This window comes from Syngnathus scovelli, chromosome 10 (assembly GCF_024217435.2).
Source record: "Syngnathus scovelli strain Florida chromosome 10, RoL_Ssco_1.2, whole genome shotgun sequence".
NCBI lineage: Eukaryota > Metazoa > Chordata > Actinopteri > Syngnathiformes > Syngnathidae > Syngnathus > Syngnathus scovelli.
This window is the reverse complement of record NC_090856.1, coordinates 8583839-8606076: the sequence shown is the minus strand read 5'-3', so window position 1 is coordinate 8606076 and position 22238 is coordinate 8583839. Positions and strand designations below refer to the sequence as shown.

General features: G+C 38.5%; 2 protein-coding genes across 2 annotated transcripts; both read right to left on the bottom strand.

Annotated features, from left to right (window-relative positions):
- Window positions 1–79: 79 nt before the first annotated feature.
- Window positions 80–6170, bottom strand: LOC125967974 (alkaline phosphatase-like). The gene is made up of 11 exons (XM_068652263.1): window positions 6063–6170; window positions 5763–5879; window positions 4903–5018; window positions 4609–4783; window positions 2708–2880; window positions 2470–2595; window positions 2256–2325; window positions 2011–2145; window positions 1480–1671; window positions 1291–1407; window positions 80–807 (listed from the first exon to the last, which is right to left on the bottom strand). Exons 1-11 carry the CDS (start codon window positions 6136–6138, stop codon window positions 536–538), a joined length of 1569 nt encoding a protein of 522 aa, XP_068508364.1. The 5' UTR covers window positions 6139–6170; the 3' UTR covers window positions 80–535.
- Window positions 6171–6779: 609 nt separating this feature from the next.
- On the bottom strand, window positions 6780–17057 carry alpi.1 (alkaline phosphatase, intestinal, tandem duplicate 1). The gene is made up of 11 exons (XM_049726107.1): window positions 16736–17057; window positions 16226–16351; window positions 14240–14355; window positions 12941–13115; window positions 11763–11935; window positions 10482–10616; window positions 10295–10370; window positions 9202–9336; window positions 8820–9011; window positions 8612–8728; window positions 6780–7739 (listed from the first exon to the last, which is right to left on the bottom strand). The coding sequence occupies exons 1-11, from the start codon at window positions 16827–16829 to the stop codon at window positions 7468–7470; spliced, it is 1611 nt and encodes a 536-aa protein (XP_049582064.1). The 5' UTR covers window positions 16830–17057; the 3' UTR covers window positions 6780–7467.
- Window positions 17058–22238: the final 5181 nt, after the last annotated feature.

Genomic DNA, 22238 nt, shown 5'->3' with positions numbered 1-22238 from the left:
AGGGCAAAAACAACCACATTTTTACTGTTCACACACACGCACACACACACACACTGAAATAAAATATTCTACTCTCTGATGTTTTTTTTTTTGTTACTTTAATTAACTGATTAATACTTTGCAGAGTTCCCCTTCAACTAATTTTGGAAATTATGACACCTCAGTAGGCCCCAAAACTGTGGAGACATAATTGAAGTCCTGTGGCGTTCTCTTTTCAGCTATTTCTGATATCCACTTAGTTTACTCTCCTTCTGCGCATGGATGGATGTCTCTGATGAATAGTCAACAAATTCTCACAAAAAAATTGCAACATTGCTTTAAAATAAATAATATTGTATTGTATAATATTGCAAATATTGTAGTGAGCACAATGGCTTCAGGCCACAAAAAAACATCAGATTTGAATGTACAACAAACAATTATCTCAACGATCAAGGTCAATAAATACACATTGAAAAGGAAGTTGTAGTAGTATTTTCCACTCTCGACAATAGCCCATCCATATTTTTGTTAGAACAAGTGATGTCAGACATGATTATGGCGAGGTGACGGAGGAAATAATTAGGCCAATGAGGAGAAGTAGCAAGCTAGGGTAGAAGAATCCAGCACGGTTCGAATGGTTGAGTTTGCAGTTGTCGTAAGGTGGCAGACAAGCTGCATAAGCCATTACATGGGCAATGTAGCTCTGTTCTTGGACCCCATGAAAGAGATGGGACATTGGACCTTTGGCATATATAGCCACATCCTCAATACCATGGGTCTCTGAATCCAGCGGGACTGTGGCCTGTTGACGGTACTCCTTATCCACTGAAATTTGAGAAAGGAAAAGTGGATTAGATTAAATGTCCTCCGGACGTTTTTGAAGAACATTGAATTTGAATGCGTACAGTACATTGGAATGATGGCATAACATGGACGATAATTCAAGTACGAAAGACTATTTGTCTTTTGCAGATTTGAATTTAATTGAGAGCTTAAGGAGGAATGGCGCATCGAGTACCTCTCATTCTGTATGTATACATTTGAGCACCCACATATCACACATAGCTTAGTGTTCAGTTAAATAGGTTGCCCAGTAGACTGAGTCAGTTTTTATGTAAATTGATACAACATCATAATTATTCTAGAGTTTTCTTTGCTGGTGTGCTATGATATTTTTGTCACTTAAATTGGGTGTCTTAGCGCAATAAAGTTTGTGGAAGACTGCACTAACATCCAGGGCTCCACATGTTATACCACAAGATGGAGCTACTACGTATATTACTTTGGCTCTGCGGACAGCCCACTTACTTGAAACAGTTTTATTTACATCTGGACGAGTTCCATTAATAAACTGGTATCCTGGACCATTTGCATATCCTGCCAAAGTGAAGCGCTTGTTGTCGTCAGCAATGGTCCTGGAAACTCCTGTAGATCATGATAAAATTAGCATCAGAAAGTGATTCTTGACTCAACTCCTGCACAATGTAAAAGCATCACCTAAAATAGAGTTTCCTCTGGCTGAATATCCACCAATTGAGAAGACATGTGAGTGGTCTGCAGTGGCTATTGTCAGGGTGTCCAGCTCACTTGTGAGTTCAGCAGCTCGCCCAATGGCTCGATCAAACTCAATAGTCTCTGTGAGAGATCTTATGGCCCTTCCGGCATGATGGCCGTGGTCTATTCTCCCCCTTGAATTTCAAAGACAAAACACTCTAAGGTCACAGATGTGCGTCACTCAAATCAACTCATCCCTGTTACACATGATCTCAAAAAAGCTTTATTGAAATTGTTTTTCTGTTTTTACTGAGTTTAAGCTTGACTGGTTCGCATAACGGCCTTCAAGTCAAATTATAGAATGGTATTTACTTTCTTAAAAACATCAACAACAACAACAAAATAAAATAAATGGTCAGTTTTTCAAACGTTTTCTCAAACTACAAGTTCAGTAAGGTCAAACGTGTCATATATTATATTGATCTGTATATGTATATTTTGTGCTTCTATCTGATATCAAACAATTATACTTATCTTCCACGAAAAGAAAATATCCTTTTGGGTTTTTGCTAAGAATCCTAATGGCTTTTTCTGTCATCTCAGTTAGGGATGGGTCACTTGACGGATTGCGCTCTATCTCATAGCGACAGTCCTTGGGCTCAAAAAGACCTAAAAGACAATGAGAATAATACTAATTATTATGAGGATGACAAGTTTGAACTGATTAATAAATGAATCATCAACAAAAGTGCACAATGCAAGCCTGATGTCATACTTACCAATAAGAAAGTCTGTGTTTTTAGGATCGACTGCATCAAACTGTTTTTTGTTCCAAACATATTTAGCCTTCTGTTGGTCATGAAAAGAACCCAAATAAAGCCATTATAGAAGATGTGGATTGTCTGGTAAATTATGCTAAAAATGTTTCATTGTCTTTCACGCTGCACAGATTATTCCACACAAGCACGCACGCTTGTAAAATGGTCCCCTTACCTTTTTGTTCTTCAACCACTCAACAATAAGATTTGTTCCATCATTTCGATCTCCTAGGACTTTGGGATATTCTGGGTCTTGCATGGTCCTTGGAAGCATGTACTCTCGACCACCGCCAAGTATGACCTAGATAAGGCACGTTAGCAGTTTCAGCAGCAATATTGTTTGATTGAAGTACTAAATAACAGTAAATGAACCGTAGTGGTAAAAAATATACGTTCTCTGCTTTGAAACTTACATTTATCTCAACGTTGTGAACAAGCTGGTATGCAATGTCTCGACAACCATTTGCAACAGCCTCAGAGGAGAGATCTGAGTCAGCGTACCAACCACGGTTGGCAGTGTGAGCATAGTTTGCACCTGGAGATGCATGCTGAACTCGGGTTGTAGTGACGATCCCAACTGATTTCCCTGAAACAAAAAAAATCATAGTCATATCAATAATGTAGTAGATCAGGGGTGTCAAACTCATTTTTTTCGTGGGCCGCATTGTAGTCATAGGCACTTTCGGAGGGCCATTATGACTGTCAACCCAAATAAATGTATGAGCACCTCATATTATATACAGTATAAGCTACAAAACAAACCGACAAATAACACGTTTTCAAATCAGACTAGTAAAAATTGGTCAAATAAAAAAAAAAAATGATATTTTTAAAAGTGAAGACAATTTGCAATTCTAGTAATGACACACAGGAGTTTGATGCACAATTTGTCTTCGCGGGCCACATAAAATGATGTGGCGGGCTGTATCTGGCCCCCGGGCCTTGAGTTTGACACTTGTGTAGTAGATGATCATATCAATACCAAATACAGAATTTTTCTGTGCAGAGTTTTGTCATGGACACACCATTCTGTCTGGTATAAAGAGATACATTTGGCATTACAATTACAATATTATTAAAGATAGCAGTCGACTGAGATGGAATTACTGTATTGTGACGATTGATAGTCACCATTGTACAACCCAAATTATCACGGCATCAAGTTTATATTGAACACAAAAAAAAAATTAACCCCCCAAAACGTTTTGCACATTTAAAATTGCAAACAGCTATATCAGCAAAAGTATTTCCTGTGCAAGCAAGACCTCACAAAATGCAAATGACTGAATGAGAGTGATATATTTAATTCTACCGTACATCTGTATATAGTATGTGCATGTGTGTGCAATTTTGGGTGGTAAGATGACTCAAAGGATCTGACGTGTGACCCCCCCCCCCCCCTCTGTGCAGCAATTATTCTCTTGCGTCCTCTGAATACAGGGTAATTATCTTGGAATCATTTTCCGTCTGCTGTACTATAAAAACTGAAATACAGCTTCGCAATAAATGTGACATGGTCTCCTTCGTCTTCTCTTGCTTTTATAGTTTGCTGATGTGGAGCACGGTAGATGTGAGAAAAAGTACTGTACTGTACTGTACTGTACTGTACTGTACTGTACTGTACTCTACTTCTTATGGTTAAAAGCAATAAAACAGAAGAAAACACTTTCCTTAAACCAATCAGATTCAAAATTCAACCCAGATGCAAAAAAAAAAAAAAAAAAGTTAAAAATGTATGTCCTCTGCGCGGTTAATCAAAGCAAGTAAAGTCTGTACAACATGTTATAAGAATTTACACAAACAAATACATTTAATGTTAATCATCATTTAACACACAGGTGTCAAACTCAAGGCCATCATTTTATGTGGCCCGTGAAGACAAATTTTGCATCAAAATCGTGTCATTACTAGAATTGCTAATTGTCTTCACTTTTAATATCTTTTTTTTTTTTAATATTTGACCAGTTTTTACTCGTCCGATTTGAAAACAATTTATTTGTCAGTTTGTTTTGTAGCTTTAACTGTATGTAATATGAGGTGCTCATACATTTATTTGGGTTAACAGTCATAATGGCCCTCTGAAAGAAGCTATGGCTACAATGCGAAAAAAAATGAGTTTGACACCCCTGATTTAACATATCCGTGGTTATGTGGTATTATTAGATACATATTTATTATAGACTGTTCCAGATGAGTATGTGGTACACCTCTTGGCTGTTAATGTTATATATTTGTTTATATTATTATTATATTACTTTCTGTGAGGTGATTTGGAGTAGCTGACTAACAATAATTAGCAAAAACCGAATAGTACCTTCTTTCTTGGCCCGATACAGCACAGATTTGACTTCATTCCCATAGGTGGCACTGCAGTTGTACCTTGGAGTGGCAGCAGTGACTCCCAGGGTGCCATAGTTGGCTTTTACTCCACAAAGGTATGCAGTGGCTGTTCCAGCACTATCTGGCATTTGTTGGTCTATGTTGTATGTCTGCAAGGACAAGCAAAACAACAAACTCATTTTTTGTCATGATGCTTAGGGTTATACATATATGGTCCTAATGTTCAGCATCTTGTATTTGTAACCCGAGTTATGATGAGTGTACTAACCTTAGACAATGCCACATGAGGGAAGGTATCCATGACCAAACTGGTCTCTTCTCCAGAGTGTCCTGCGTTTTGGCCTTTGAGAATGCGGGCAGCAGTCACTGTTGTTACTCCCATACCTGGAAACGGGTGGGACATTTGAATTAGATAACATCGACAACCACACTACAAGACTGCCGTTTCACTTTATGAACACCACAAAACTCCCATGTTAGTTATTATGGATAAGGGATATAGTTCTGTATTGTTGGCCTGTTATGGTGGAGTTATTCTCCAAATTGTTTTCAAGAGTACGATTTTCATAGGACGATCAAATGTTATCTACAACAGGCAACGACAAATAAAGAAAAAGCAAAACAGAAAAAATCTAAATAGTGGTTCTCAGCATGTACTTTTGAATTTGATGTCGTAAATGCACAGATTTGAAATGATACGAAATGTAGATTACTGATCTTTGCTCAAAGAATAAACAGATGAAGATGAGCAATAAAAGTTATTGTACAATATGATTAGACAGGAAGGGGAATTAGGAGAAGAAAATGAACCTTTAATTGCCCCTTCATGAAGACATAAAAGAATAAACATTTTATGGATATTGCCACAATAATACCATCCATCCCTCCATCCATACTCCAATGTTTCTGTTCTCTACAAGGCTATTAGAAAATGTGTGCTATCAAAGACCTTTGCTGAAGAACAAGTCATAAGTCACCTCTCTCTGCCATAATACCCCAATATAATTTGATCACTTCATTTGAGAACTGTACTACCGTAGTGATTAAACTTTCACTTCCATGGCTCACTTACCTTACTAATTCAAATAGGCTTTTTAATTAGGGAGGTAATGTCGTCTCTCAACTCACCGTCCCCCAGGAAGAGGATGATGTTCTTGGCTCGGTGGAGATTAGGCTGAATGTTGAGAGCAGTGTGAAGGGCTTCCTTCCCTTTGTGATTCCAGTAACTAGCATGGAGCTCTTCCTCTTTATGGACGAAAGAAACAATGAGTGAGTACCATCCAGAAGCCGATTTGGACTATTCCGATAATTAAAGAGAATGAAAAATAATTTGCTGTCAACATTTTACTGTTCAGGTCCATATGTATTCCCAGAATTCCAAATAAATAACTATAATGTGCAATTATGAAATGAGTGATAAATGTTTACCGTTAACAGAGTCAGTCCCCTGGATTGAAATGAAAACCAGTAATCCGCACGAAACCAACAAATACAACGCAGCCATGTCTTTGTAAATAATGCACAAGGGCAAACACACCTTGGTCTTTTTATAACCACACTTAAGGAACAAAGGGCACCAACGTATCTTTTACAACAGGTAGAAAAGAAGGGAAGAACGCTCACATATGGGACTGGAGTAGGGCCGTTAAATCAGTAGGTTTCTTGGCCTTTCATTGTTTATTCTTTACAAGGCTTCCAGTAAACATGACCAGAAACATGGAAATAGCATGCAACGAATGTTTCCAATATATGATATGTGTAATCGCCACGTGCAAATATGATCACATGCGCAACGTTGGGTGTGTTAGTGGCGTTCTAGTGGTCTATTATCTTATTTATCTTATTTGTACTCATGATCATTATATGCTTATGATGATCATAACTGTAGAGTTTCAAATTTCCAGTAGATAACTTTATGGACAGTTTATTGGAGGAAAATATACTAGATTTATTTAAACAACTTGGAAAGTGAAATCAGAACGTTGTGCTTAAATAGATTACAGTATAATGTACATTTGTTAAGGTAATTGCTGAAATTGAGAAATATGTAACTAACGAGGTGAAGGTCAATTACTTAAAAAGATACGGATGTACTTGATTATTATGAATGGACAATGATAAGGAACATGCAAACTTACAAAAACGTGTATTTAATTTAATTTGTTTATTTTTTCAATCTGACATTCTGCACAGACATTGTATAAAAATACATTTTGCATTTATAATACATTAACGGACAATGAAAATAGATTAGTGACAGCAACTCGGACAAACAAAAAAATTAAATGTGTTGCCCATGAGGTGAAGATGTGATAAAATTTCATTAAAAAAAAATCATAAAAACCTGGAAAATACATACAGTACCATTACAAATTCTTAAGTTCTATTGGTGTTCGAGCTTGGCATGGCAAGCTGGTTCCTGGTTCAGAGTCCAGCCCTTCATTCAGTGTCAACATGTGCATCAACAAAGTGAACAGTTATCCTTGTTGACTTCTAGTTATTCTCGGTGTGTCAACCTCAGATTCATATGTAAATAATTGGAATGGTGAGAGTAGGACAGAAACCTGACCAGCATATTTTTGTAACAACATACTATGACAATATTGCTTTATATGAAATAACCACATAAAGCTTTGCATATTCCAATGGTTGACTGGTGTTTACCTAAAACATTGTTTTTCTTGCTTGCATATATGCATGATGTCTAAATAGCTTGAATTTCAAGTGAGATGGCTCAATACACATTTACTTCAATTATTCCTTGCCGCAAAGATGCTATGCACTTACTTGCATTATACTACCTCTGTGAATTGATCCATTTCTATTGTTGATGTCATCCGGATAGCCAGAAGGCAATTAGTAAAAAAAATAGATTTGAGAATGTGTGCACACATGCCCTGGACATGTGGGAATGAGTTTGAGGAGGACAGTCTGTATAGGGTTCCAAACAAGCAGCATAGGCCATAACATGAGCCACATAGTTCTGTTCTTTAACCCCGTGGAAGAGGTGAGCCATGGGGCCTTTGGCGTAAATGGCGACATCCTCGCCACCATGCGTCTCAGCATCAAGAGGAACGGCGGCCTGCTGCATGTACTCCTCGTCATCTGCAAATAAAATTGGTAGAAAGGAGAATATAACTGAGCTCTAAGCTTATGAAAGCACAAAGAAAACGTAGAAACATCATAAATCCACAGGCCTCAGGGTGAGATCTTGCTTTTGCCAGTAACTGCTTAACTTTTCAACCATAATTGCAAGCCTCATTTACTAGTGTGAATATGATCCGTTCCACTGCAACTGAATCACTACCTAAGTTCATATTATTAAATCTATCATGTGTCTTTCTGGGCACTGGGTATATTTTTAGACACCCATGGACAATGTTCAATGAACCCATGTTCAGTAAATCAAGCAAATCTGGGCCCCTCTCTTTTTTTAGTATTTTCCCATAGGATGATGGTTTCTATCATATATACAAAAAAGCCAAAATTTTATGTACTTTTATCAGAATAAACAGTGTCATGTTTTCAAAACAAATATATTTTACAAATGAATCCCTCAACTGTAATCACAAGCTAACCGAGGTACCAGATGCGTTTCACTTGTCAAAACAGATAGTTTTACGATTGTTATATTCATGCAGACAAAATTGATGTCTTATCAAAATAATTCATCCTAAGAAAGTGTAACACATACACAAAGTATATAATGCAATGACTAAGTCAAATGGGACAGAACAGGAGGAACCGGATCAGTGCTTGTACAGTCTTTCACAAAGAAACGCAAACGTTTTTTTAGGTGGGTATTAAACTGTACATTTACACCAAGAGTTTAAAACTAAACAGAGCAGAGCAGAGCAAATCCTATAAATATTATAGCTGAACTTTTGCTTCCCAGTGATTGAACGCAAGCTATAATTAAATCAATACACCCAAGCAGAGACAAGTTCTGCATCTGAAAGTTATTATCATGTCCTTACAGTAATCCACCATCGTGATGTTCCCTCTGGTTCCATTTATATGCACATAACCGGGGCCGTTGGCGTACAGGATGCTGGTGAAAGGCATTTGGTCATCTGCTTTTTTTGGTGCTAGCCCTGAGTTGCCAACATGAAAAAAAATAACAACGTGGTGATTGAGAATAATCATATACCGGTCTTACAGAACATGAATTTAAATGAGTCATACCAAAGATTGGATTTCCTCGGGGTGTGTTACCGCCAAAAGTGAAAACATGCGAGTGGTCAGCCGTGACGACAGTCAGTGTATCAGATTCTCTGGTGAGCTGAGAAGCTCGATCGATTGCTCGATCAAACATCACGGCCTCTGTCAGTGCAAGTTTGGCTATGCCATCGTGGTGTCCATGATCAATTCTCCCTCGTGATGGAAGAAGAGAATATAATTTATGTACTGATAAGTGTTTAGTTCTAAATCAGGCTAAATATTAACTGAAAGCAGATAATGAGTTCAGACTCAAATTACCGTAGTTCATTGATTAGGTATTTCTCAATACTTCTGCTATTTATAGTGTATAGGTATATCAGTTCTACTATTAATATCAAGTACTCATCTTCCACAAAAAGAAAATAGCCTTTTGGATTCTTGCTCAGGATCTGAATGGCTTTCTCAGTCATCTCCACAATTGAAGGGTCCCTGGTGGCATTTCGGAAAACTTCAAATCTCATATCCTTTGGCTCAAACAGACCTGGAACAAAGAAAAGCGAGAAGCTAGATGCTGTTTCGAGTAGTCTTTCAAAGATTTAATGAGACATGTACATTTTAGATCAATAAAAAATGATATTGCAAATATATGCCAGAATTTTACATTAAAAAGAAAAGCAGGACATTTGACTGAAAAGGACACTCATCTGGCGTTGTTGTTGTTTTTTGTTTGTTTTAGCAACACCCAAAAAGTAAAAGTGGTGGAAACATAAGTTTAATAACGTGGAGTGAATGCTTGGAAAAACATGTTGTTAACACATTTAATTCTTAACAGGTGACTTTAGCAAGGTTGGCAGCAAATGCTAAGTTGTTCACATGCAAGGAAGGTGAGACTTAGAAATAAATTCTGTAGCACTATGACAGCAATAGAAACAAAACAGAGAAAATAATATATTTGGCCCATGGTATTCACCAAGTGCTCTAGAATCTGAAATGGCTGAAAATGAATATTGACGACCAATGCATCAATAAATAGTTGTGGCTAAGTGCTCATACAAATGCAAAGTAATGGTGATGAGTGAAATAGTGCTGAAGCAACATGGTGATGAGTGAAATAGCGATGAAGCAACATGGTAAAATTATGCTTCCAAACCTATATAATGAGCTATAAACTTTTACTTATTTGGCCAAACAGAAGATGACAGACACGATGGTGCATGGTGCATAGAACAAGAAACGTGCCCTTGGGTTCTTATCACCATGGCAAGGCGATAACGACATACAGCTATCAATTAATAGTTGCACGCTTTGATGACTTCATATAGCTGTTAAGATTCAAGTGGATGTGTTCTTTTTGAACCTTGGAACAGTTTCACAACATAAGATAAAATGTCAACAACTAGGTAGCCTAGACACAGATATGCAAGTACTGGATGTGTGTGTAGAACGTTGACAGTGCATTAATATAGTTTCATGTCCTATTTGCATTGCAAGTTACCCACCCATGAGTCGATCAGTAGTTTCAACGTTTATTTCATCAAACTCCTTCCTGTGCCAAACATAGTGTGAATTCTTGTTCTGAAAGACATAGACAAAGACAAAATCTACATTGTCATACGTATCTCCTTGTGTGTAATGAAAAACATACTACTTGTGTTAAAAAAAAAAAAGAAAAAAAGATGATCTTACTGGTTTAGCCTTCAACCAGACGTCTATAAGGTTCCTCCGGTCTTTGCGGTCCCCCTTGCGAGAGTTAGAGGCTGGATACTCAGGGTCGGAAGTTCCTTTTGGTGTCATGTACATTCTCCCTCCTCCCAAGATCACCTAAAAAAGGACACCAAGAGTATTGTCTTTTTGCACTGCATCATTATTTGAGTGTATTAATTGTGTAATTAAACACACACAAAATGCTTCATAAATTTGAATGCTATTTTTGCTTGTGTTCATGAATAACCTGTAAAAATAAAAGAGGTGGCACAATGTAAGTTTCATGTTCATGGCACTCTTATGCAACCTCTGTGTAAAAGATGCTAATGACAGTTGTGGATGTCTACTCTAGCCAAACAGGATTAACTGACAGTCAAAAAAAGAAAGCTCTGTTTTTTTTTCCTCACGATAAATAGTATGTTTGATATTTGGCAACGTGGTTTATTGGCCTTCAACCGTGCGGTCCAACATGGGAAATCAAGAGCAAAGAAAGTATCACAAAAAAGTGGCTTGTAATTTATCAAGACAGACACGAGAGTTGGCAGACTGATGAACAAGGCTTCCTGGATGACGTTAGTGAAAGTACTATGTTGAAGGACTCAGTTGAGCCAATTGGACGCCTTGAGGGAAAAAGAATAGTAACTTTGGCTTCAGATCAGCTGATAGAATTGTCAACTGAGCAAAACTGCCTGAAAACTGCACAAGGCAGCAAGTATCATTGATACTATTTGCTCAAATCCAACTGAGTGAACAGCACCAAAAACCCGTGCATAATAACAACCCTACCCGTGTTCATAATTGTGACAATACAGTATGTTTCTGCACAACTGTCTTGTCAATGCTCTTTGATCGTTTAACCAGACCAAAGTCCTTGCACAGCCATCATCACACTGTATGAAAATTGCGTCATAAAATAATAAACATTTAACTGTACCGTCAACCAATAAACTTTATGCAAAGTGTTTTCTATAAGGTGAATGTGATGACAAAATCAGTACAATGTACAGTATAATGGGGACAAGTTAAAATGCGTGTGCAAGTCCATCTCTCCATCTATAAATTGTATGGGTCTTAATATGTTCAACCAAGAAGCGGGCACTTCCTGAAGAGGTTGACAGCCAATTATTTTGGTTATGAGTCAAATGCGCCACTGTACCACCAGCCTATGCAGTACCATAAATTCAAAACAGTTGCTTGGAATTGTTGGGGAAAAAATTAAACTGTACAATCCTCATACATATAAGAATACAAAAATAATCTCACATCAATGTCAACGTTGGTGACTAGTTGCGTGGCGATGTCCACACACCCTTGATGACGTGCGCTGCTGGGAAGATCTGCATCACTGTACCAGCTCCGGCTGACTGAGTGTGCATAGGCAGCAGCCGGTGATGCATGCTGGACCCGAGTGGTAGTCACGATACCGACTGATTTACCTGGAGAGTGAAAACAAGACATGGTTTGTTAAAATTCAAAAATTAGAAAATGACATATACTGTATTTTCCACACTATAAGGCGCACCTAAAAACCTCCAGTTTTCTCAAAAGCCAACAGTGCGCCTTATAATCAGGTGCGCTTTATATATGGGCCAATATTGAGCCACTACAGCAGGCGTGTCCAAAGTCCGGCCCGCGGGCCAAATGTATATATCTTATATATGGACAAAATTTTAAAATGGGCCATTCATTGAAGGTGCGCCTTATAATCCAGTGCGCCTTATATATGGACAAAGTTTTAAAATGGGCCATTCATTGGTGCGCCTTATAATCCGGTGCGCCTTATAGTGCGGAAAATACGGTACTTGCAAGCAGATTGCTGATACTGCCTGACACACACGCACACAGATGCACATGCACACGCACACACACACACACACACACACACACACACACACACACACACACACACACACACACACACACACACACACACAGAACCCACTGGAGTAATGTCAAAGTCACCAATTTTTTAAGGCTATGGAGAAAAATGTCAGTCTGCATTAGGGTTATATACACAGTTTGTGGGTTGTTTCAGGTGTTGGATAAACACAGAGATTTTGAACATGAAGAACATAGACAGCCATTAAAATTGGATATGCAGTAAGGTAATAAACTGAAATAAAAAAATTCTTGGCTTACAGTGTATTGTCTTATCCTTTTCTGGCTATGCAATGTCGTAAAAAAAAATAAAAAAGCATTATCTGTGATTTAAGGACACCAAAAGATGTCCATCATACGTACTCAAGGACTAAGTCAATATTATAAAACTTCTTTTTCATAGCCATCCAAACATTTGCTAAGCAATGGAAAATCATCTCCTTATTAGCCTTCTGTGAACATTGAACTATAACCGGTGTTAGTCCAGTAACATGTTTATCAGATGATTGGTTTATTCATCCAATAATACAGATAAGAAACTCTTAAACGTGCTGACCCTTTACCTTTGGCTTTTGCACGTCGCAGCACAGAGTAGACCTCGTTGCCAAAGGTGGTGTTACATTCATAGGCCACTGCCTTGCCGCTCAGTCCAACAGTTTTGGCATTAGCTTTCACTCCACAATGGTAGGCTGTAGCAGTGCTGGCACTGTCTGCCACCTGCTTGTCTACACTGTAGGTCTGGTGAAAAGAAATATGTTTGAATGAATGCATGCATGAATGAATGAATACTTCAATTGCTCGCAGACCTCTAGACTATTTTTGTTATTTTGCAGGTATAAAGGTGGGAAGTATTCAATTTCACTACAGTCACGTATAAAAACTACCAAATACAGCATGATCATAAACATCTACGTTTACTGAGATATGTGAACCAATATGGATTTATTTTTGTAGATTTCTTTGACATCAAGAAGTTGATGTGCAATTCATTCATTCTGTTTTCCATCTCAGACATGGTGTACTCAAGATTGAACATTAAACCTTCCTGTTAGCTTCAGTGTCAAACTGACCCATTGCAAAGATAATTTTTAAAGAGGTAAGTGTAGCTTAATGAACTATAAATATTAATGAATGGTGATTAATGGATTACATCCTTTGTTGTGAATGTGTATAAGACACTTTGGATAACAAGTGCATTAAATAAAGTTAATTTGCATGTGACGAACGGTGAGTATGTGTACTGTGATTTCACTTGTGCTGCCACATATAACGTATTCTTGCTTTGGAAAAAAAAGGAGGGGAGGGTTGGTTCCCCTTTCAAAAAGGTACACAGATTATTCCGCAGAAAGACCTAGCAGATGAGAAACTACAGTATTTACCATAACATATAGAGTAGAGCTTTAAACTTTCCTTCTCTCTATGGTTACCATAATTAAAGACTTATGATGTTGGCTTCAACTTTGATCCCACCTTAAATCTATTTTCTCATTTTGCCACGGTGTCAGCATTTTGACTTAAACTGTTGCCTTTACCCAGGTTTGAAGGCCAATGTCTTAGTGAGAAGGCAAGAGACAACACGTTAAAGAAAGTAAATTGGTAAAAATATATATATATATATATATATGCATGACGCACTATCAACTGATCTTGTTTCACATACATACTGCAACAAATATTGGATCAGAGCTGACACATTGTGATAAAATAAAAAAATGTCACCTAGAAAATGTAATGAGATACAATTCAACACTCAAATGCTCAGGTCAGCAAGATATGAATCAATTAAATTCAGCACATAATAAGGGCAAAATATTTGTTTTTATGTTGTATTTTTGAAATATGTGGCGTTAATGTGTTGTCACCTTTGAAAGTGCCACATATGGAAAGGTGTCCATGGCCAGTACTGTCTCCTCTCCTGCATTGCCCTGCATTTGGCCTTCCAGAATTCGAGCGGCCGACACAGTGGACACGCCCATTCCTGGAAGACAATGACTGGTTAGGTTACTGACTTGCATAGTCATTTCGCATAGTCATATAATCATTTTGTATATTCCTGTCAGTTAATGACCTCAATGACCCTTGAAAGTTTCCAAAGGTTTTCTCAATTTAAAAGCATCCAAAATCCAAAGCAGACATTTTCATCCTTGGTTGAAAAGAAAAAAAAAAAGTTTGTTTGAAGAACTAGGGCTATTCCTGTCAAATTGAGGTGAAAAGAGGATTTGACCATCTTCCAAGTAAACAAAGTTTATGCCATTACCATCAACTGAAAGCAGCGCTTGGCAAGTATTAAGACCACTGTTTAAAGAATACCTCATGGGTCAACATGTGCAAAATTACTACTGTGCAACATCATGGAACTTACTTTACAGCATGGAACAGCTCATCTTGTGTTTGCTTTTATTTATTTTTTTTAGAACAATTACAGTGTTCTACCCATTCTTTGTAGTGCTTATACTTCCTAGGGCCGCAGGTGTACTGGAGCCTATTTCTAAAATTGGATTTCATAAACACTGTCACCTTTATTAGTATTAGAACTGTGAAGTTTTTATTTTATTTTATTTTTTACGATAAACTGAAACAGGTTTGGTTTCATTGCCCAAAACTATTACATTAATCATTTGAATTTTAAATCCTATGGAATGTCTATTCTCAGTCTTAGGTTTCAGTTTTGCCAACAAGACTCGACTAAAAATAAAGACTGCATCTTTACTCGGTTACGGTGGAAGTAGCATTAAAACCTTAGCGATAAAGCTGTCAGAGGATGGAAAAACATGAGAATAATAGAAAATGGAAAAATCTGATCAAATCAGAACCATTGAGTAAATATTTTTCAATCATGTAGATTTTGTGAAGAAACCACTGGTGTACAAAGTTGCACGGGTAGACTAATGAAAACAACAGTCCATGATGATAAGAAGGAAAACGTGGGAGACCCCAACATCTGCTAGAGACATCAGCAATAACCTCTTTAAAGCAGGGGGGAAGGTACAACAATCTAATGTTTACATAGGACTCCAAGAAGAGAGCTAAAGTAGATGTCCTGGTGCTACTGGTGGAACAAAGCTACATCAACCATTACCCAAGAAAGGTTGGGTTTAAAACTCAGCTAAAGGGAAGTCTAAAATATGTTTTTTTTAAAAAAAACGTAGATTTAACGATACCATTCTAACTTTGATGGTAATGTTTTTCCCCCCTCACTGATCGCTGTTACCACACTTCCATTGCTGAAAGAGGTCACATCTTACTGATCTAATCCGACAACCATCGCTGCACTAATCGACATTGCCACCTGAATTGTTGCTGCACATCCTAAAGTCCTCATCCCTGACTTACATAATCGTTCACACAATGCCATTGGCCACCTGATGAATAAAATCCTAATCAATGTAACCCTGACCCTTTTGAAGAAGGGTCTTTTCTGCTCCAGCATGACTTTCTCAGTGCACAAGGCAACGCCCATAAAGATATGCTCGAATGACGTTAATGTGGAAAAATTTGAGCCCCCTCGGCCTCATTCCACCAAAGCAATATTTATTGGAATGAAGCCAATTAATCAGGTCTTAGACGTTGAATCTCAGTGAGCTTCTCACAATATGCTCCAGATGGTTGGTCCACCATCATTTTCCTACTGAGCACACACACACGGCCCTCTTATTCCATCCACAACCACTCATTCCAATGGAATCGAGTACTTATCTACCCACACATACACATTGTCCTGCATTCAAAAGGCTCCATTTTCCGACAGTTTGTCATCCCGTATTTTGAGGTTGCCCTTGACCAATGTCACACTTGCTTTTTCAGAGAAAAATACTCCAAGAATAATGACAAAAAATATATATATATACCATCTCCAAGGAACAAGATCATGTTTTTGGCCTGGTGATCCCGAGGGCGGAGTTTCAACGCAGCATCCAGCGTCGCCTTGGCCTGGGCATCCCAGTAGGCTGCCTCTCTTTCATGTTCGTACAGGACTGTTGAAGATGAGCAAAAATATGATCAGTACATATGTTGACACAATGTCATAAAAAATTAGGAGTGTTAGTGCTTTACCTGTCAAGAACACATCTACCGACCAAGCTGTACTCAACCTAACCATCTGCTTTACATATTAAGCAGAATGCAATCAAACTTAAAGAAAAACAAACCAAAATGTGCTCAACCACACTTTTTATTCATGTGCAGAATTGCAGACTTCTCTCTCTGCACACAAACCTGAGTTTGTGTATTTTGTTCTGAGGGACAGTCTGTCCTGACTCCTCACACACATTAACATGTTGAGTTTACCTGCATCTGCACACACAGTGCTAGAAATAGCCCAACCACAGGGACCACTCGTATCTGTGTTGACTCCTCACCTTGGCTTTCCACAGCAGCCCAATCTCCTGCCAGCAACATAGTTCCCAGAAAAATGAGTGGGAGATTCCGAGACCAGCGATGTGGCGTCTGCATCCCTGGTGTGATGTGAGTCGGAGGCTGAAGATGCTGGACTTGACCGGTGTTCAGAAGAAAACGCCAAAACCAAAAAGTATGGAGTATGAGACCTGTGAGACGTGCCTTTTTAAAGCCCTGCTGGGTGTGTAGTAAGTAAGGGCCCTCGCCAGCTTATAGGTTTGGACAGAATGTGAGAGAGGGAGGAACCTATGTGAAACAGAGAGAGAGAGAACGAGAGAGAGAACAAGAGAGAGAGAGAACAAGAGAGAGAGAGAGAGAGAGAGAGAGAGAGAGAGAGAGAGAGAGAGAGAGAGAGAGAGAGAGAGAGAGAGAGAAAATGGGGGGGGGGCAGAGACCACACAGGAGTACTGTAGCATCGCAGGCCCTTTCCACCCTGTCTTTATTTTTTTTAAAGGGTTTACTTTAATGCAGTCCTCCCCTTCCCCTCCTCACACAAATGCGAGTGATAGAAACTTGAATGGGCCCTTGATGTGGTAAATGTCTACCAGCAGCACGCAGCCGGCTTAAATATGGGAGAAAAACGAGCAGGCGGGAAAACCGCTACACCATTTTTCTTGGCACGCACCACAAGACAAATCATAACCATTTCTCTTTCCATTTCTTTCCCCTTCCCCTTGAGAAGAAAGTTTATGCTATTCTTGAGAATGATTGAGTCTTGATGTGCTCTGTTTCATATGAGTGGAAAATGGTTGCATTTCCATTGCCACTTCCTTTCTCTAGCTTTGCATTTAAAATAGACCAATATTTCCCCTCTCACCAAATCAACTCAGTACTTTTTTTCCACATTTAGCATTTTCCTGCTGTGAGTTAGTAGCGACCGCCTGCAGGATGAAAATGCTTCTCTCCTGCGCATGCACAAGAGCCAACGTGTGAAATGAGGTGATTTGAGCCGACTCTTGTTCAACACGGCCAGAGGAATCACATTTTAGCCCAGCGACTCTCACCTTGTGAACCTCATTACAGCATCTCTCCTTTCTGCCAGCCGCTCAACCGTTGCCAACAAGGCTTTATGGTTAGTCAAGTGCTTAATCAAAACTGTGGTGAAACTGTATTGTAGAGCTGCGATAGGCGTTAAAGAGGCCAACAATGCATGAAGTGGGAATACCACCGGCGGCATGCATGAACATGATACAGTAACTTGTAATGGCACGTTCCTCTGTCCATTTGTCACGGGTTGGCTCCTGAGAGAAAGTCCAAATCATAAGTGTATAGAGCTGCGGGCTGTTTTCACTGTGGCTCATCCATGCAAGAAAACGTACTTGCAGTTAGTTATTATAGCAGCTGTTAGGATTTGTACACTGGCAGTCAACTGCGTATTTTTTTGTTGTTGGTTTTCCAGCATCCAAAACATAATAATGTGAGTTTTTGGTTTTTATCTCAAACAGATCCACCCATCCACCAATGTTCTCTATAATTATCCATGTGTTAAAACGCCCAAAGCATTCTTTGGAGCTCAGAGGCCAAACCAGGATAACACCTATCCAAAACCGAAGATCGTTGTTACAAAAAAATAACAATAATAATCAAACCACCTAAGCAAAATTATAAATATAGGTTTGTGACATGAATAAAATCAGCCCTGGTTTATTACTTTTATTTAAGCATCATCAATTAAATCTCAACACAAACTGTATGAATATTGTCCAATAAAAAATGTTGACCAGACATAAATAATGTCATGTGCTTAAACCAAAATGTTCTGTTTTTTTACCTCTGGAATGAAAGAATAAGCCTTATTGAAAATAATCCATCAATGGGTGAATCTCCGGTTGCTGACCACGAGTAGTATGTGGGGCTGCTCTGTACATATCATCTAGCACAATGGTTGTGGAGGAATTTATCAAAACTGCCTCTGTGACATGAACTCTATATTATGGATGTTCCTCTTCCAGTTGGGAGGATGACATTCACCCTCCATAGGAGATTTTTCTTAGGGAATAGTCCCACATTTTAAAACAATGTTGAATGTGTTGGCACATTCGAAAAACAAAAACATATGACCCAGTATGACATTTCTTGGTTCCTAAACATCTTAAGATGCCAGATATAATAATAATAATAATAATAATAATAATAATAATAATAATAATAGTATGCTCAATTTGCCCTTCTATCACCATTGCATCAAATGTGTTTATCAAATAAGTTTTTGCAGCAGGTAATGTTTAAGTCCGAGTGGTTTTCTGAGTAGTCAAAGTAAGGGTTTAGTCTTGAGTCCTTTACATAAGGAAGGTGTTTGCAGCTAAACATATTAATTGTTGGCTTGAAAGGAGGGCTTAAGCAGAAAAATAAACATTTGAATTAAGGCATTGAACTGTGGCAAAAGAAGATCATTTTAATCAACACACATCCGTGCTGTATCCGACTAGCTGCCTCATATTCTTTGTCTCTCCTGCCTCATCACTAAGCTCCGTGCTTAGCCTAGATCCCCTCCACATCAAAGCCTGTCATTACTGAACTTCTACATTTGCAGAAAGAATCTCATAAGAAAGAGGTAGCCCGAAGGGAAGCAGGTAGGTGGCAATTCATCAGGGGAATGTAGAGCAACTTGCACCTCTTCTATATACATACGTATGTACAGTCGATAAAAAGCCATTGTTCAAACGCAAAATCATTTCAAAATGTTCCCATCATTAATGTGACCTCTATGTGTTGCAGCTCACCTGCTTTTTGAGTTTGGTCATGTGATGTTCGCAATTCCAGCTGAAGGGCACGTTGACATCAAAATGTCTGCGCTCGCCTGCCTTTTGACCAAGATGGATGGTGGTCATTATATTTTCCCTCTGCCATCAGAACAGTACTTTTTTTTTTTAAATCTCAGTCCCAGCCCAAATACCAATAAATGAAAGCCAAGTCAAATAATGTTAATAATTCAAGATGTCCAATCATTTGTCGGGTGTAAACTTGGATTCTACTGCCTGTTCTACAGGGCTTGTGTTTATTCTTCCGAATCCATGCCAAAGCCAGTTTCCTTTTCCTTCAACGGCCACCCAGTCTTGAGGATCAAACTTGTGGGAGGAACATTGTGTCAAGTGGTCAGGAGACTGCTCACTCTGGCGCTTGAGGTCAGACATAGGTTTATTTACATGGTGGAGCCATGCTGAAACCTGGTTGGGCCTTGGTCCAAAAACATCCTCCACCATGGCCAGGTGTTGACCAGACGCACTGTGAGATGAGGAGCATCTGACATTTTATTTCCGTGAGCATTTAGGTCACAAACTATTTTGTAGCTTATCAATGTAGCATAAAATAAACAGGCTATACAATCCATAGTACTACAAAGAAGTGTGATCTATCAGCCTCGGCCTCAGGGGTGAATCTGTAATTTCATAAGTAGAGAAAGAAATTGTTCAGGAGCAAGTCACCTTTCATAAGCAAATGATTATTCTCTTGCATTCAACGGTTCTTCCTGATAGTAGGCAAAAAAGGACAGCAATTAACCAATGTGTCAAACTCTAATTGACCTCAAGAGTAGAGGTACGTAAGATGGAATGCCAGAAAATTAAGAGGATACAAAAAAATCAGTAAAAAGCCATTCTTGCCACTCAGCTTATTGGACACAAAATGGGGTGGGGGTGGGGGGATGTGTGAACCATGTATTAAACGGTATTTTAGTTTCTCAGAAAAAGTTTCAGAAAATGTTGAAGTGGCTCACATCAGTATTATTGTAATAAAAATTAAAATTACCGTATTTTCCGGACTATGAGGCGCACCGGACTTTAAGGCGCACCTTCAATGAATGGCCCATTTTAAAACTTTGTCCCTATATAAGGCGCACCGAACTATAAGGTGCACTGTCGGCTTTTGAGAAAATTTTAGGTTTTTAGGTGCGCCTTATAGTCCGGAAAATATGGTATATCTGTCCAAGTAAGTTAACGCTGTCACATTGTTTAAAAACAACACACACACACACTGTCAGTTGTACTTTATTTGAACCGATGACAGAAGGCAAGTCATAGCAACGAAGCTAAGATAAGCATGAAAGGAATGAAGCAGCAGAAAGACACAACAGAATGTCTTATATCGGCAGAGACATCAACATGAACAAGCCTGTCTGTAGCTGCTAATTCATATTTATGAAAACGTCATAGACCTCTTTTCTTTAGTGAGAGGCTGCTATTTCAAAGTATGAGCATGAAAGAAAGAGTAGTGTTGAAACAAAGTTCTTTATCCCATGTCTCAAATTGGTCAGAATGAGTAAGATGCTGGTTTTAAACCTTAGCGCTGACTGAATTGTCTAGGAAAAACATTTGGAGGTATTGTGGATTAAGCTCCATTTTGAGTTTGTGGTTAGACCTCATGTAACTAACGTACGCAAGTAGGTAAGACTGTCTGTTATATTTTAGCTTGATGATGTGATCATGTGTGTGTGTGGGTCGTGGTATGTGAGGTGAGGCGGGGGGCGTTGTGACAACATTTTCCATATGTCAGTGTGACTCTTGCTTTAGAACCACAACAGACTTAACTGGAAAAGCAATCAGGTATATGGCAAATATTATTTCTGAAAACTAAGGATGAACATTTGATGCACTAAATTACTGCACACCGAAATAGAGACTATTAAATGTTTATACTGCCTGTATTATTCTAGCTCGAGGTGGGGAAGGCAAAGTTGTCAACAAGTTTGTTACCTTCTATGAGGCGCTGCAGCCTATTTGAAACCCCAAAAGACTATAAACAGTAAGGTGTAAATCCAAAACACACTTTATTTTCTGGTTAAGCATTTGATTCACAACAGTACCAAGTTCTCAAAGTAAAGCATCCATGTCACACAAAGCCTGTGTAAAATAGTTTATCCAGATGGTTTTGTGGTCTTCTGTCATGACGTCTAAAAGTCCATTTTAATAGTGTACCACCTGGATCCAGGGCCAAGAAGACATAAGTCAAGATTTGTTTTCATCCCCTGAGACTCTGGGCCCTATTTTGCTTGGCGTAAAAACATGCACATCATAATTTTCATGCCAGGGCAAGCCTAGTTTAATGTGTTTTAGAATCGGCAGACCGCGTTGCACCTTGCTGGGCATTCTGCCAATTTGGTGACCAAAAGTAGATTCCATTTTAAACTAGCTAAAAGCAGCTCTAAATTGTGCCACAGGTTGTGTAATGCAATTTTGATGGATTTCACCGAGGCATAGGCAGACAGACCTCCACGGACGTGTTTGGTGCATGTGGCCATATTCCATTAATGAAAATGATTTTTTTATGCAAACCTGCAACCCTTGTGAAGATAAGCAGTTCGGAAGATGAATGAATGAATCCGTTATTATTATCATTTTTAAGAATATTTTAATAGCCTCTTTCAGTAAACTAGATGTTATGTAAGTGCTATATAAAAAGGTATAATTTTTAGAATGGAAGCATTTAACGAACCTAATTATTTTGATTTTAATATGATGAATATTTCCA

What these genes read in the sequence shown, in the direction of transcription:
- alpi.1 (XM_049726107.1), bottom strand. Translation starts at nt 16,829, where the DNA reads ATGCAGACGCCACATCGCTGGTCTCGGAATCTCCCACTCATTTTTCTG. An exon ending in CATATGTGGCACTTTCAAAG is followed by an intron (nt 13,116 to 14,239) that starts GTGACAACACAT and finishes TCTTTTCACCAG; the next exon opens with ACCTACAGTGTAGACAAGCA. An exon ending in TCACCAACGTTGACATTGAT is followed by an intron (nt 10,617 to 11,762) that starts GTGAGATTATTT and finishes GTCCTTTTTTAG; the next exon opens with GTGATCTTGGGAGGAGGGAG.
- LOC125967974 (XM_068652263.1), bottom strand. Translation starts at nt 6,138, where the DNA reads ATGGCTGCGTTGTATTTGTTGGTTTCGTGCGGATTACTGGTTTTCATT. An exon ending in GTATCGGGCCAAGAAAGAAG is followed by an intron (nt 2,881 to 4,608) that starts GTACTATTCGGT and finishes TTTTTGTTTCAG; the next exon opens with GGAAATCAGTTGGGATCGTC. An exon ending in AAACACAGACTTTCTTATTG is followed by an intron (nt 2,146 to 2,255) that starts GTAAGTATGACA and finishes ATTGTCTTTTAG; the next exon opens with GTCTTTTTGAGCCCAAGGAC.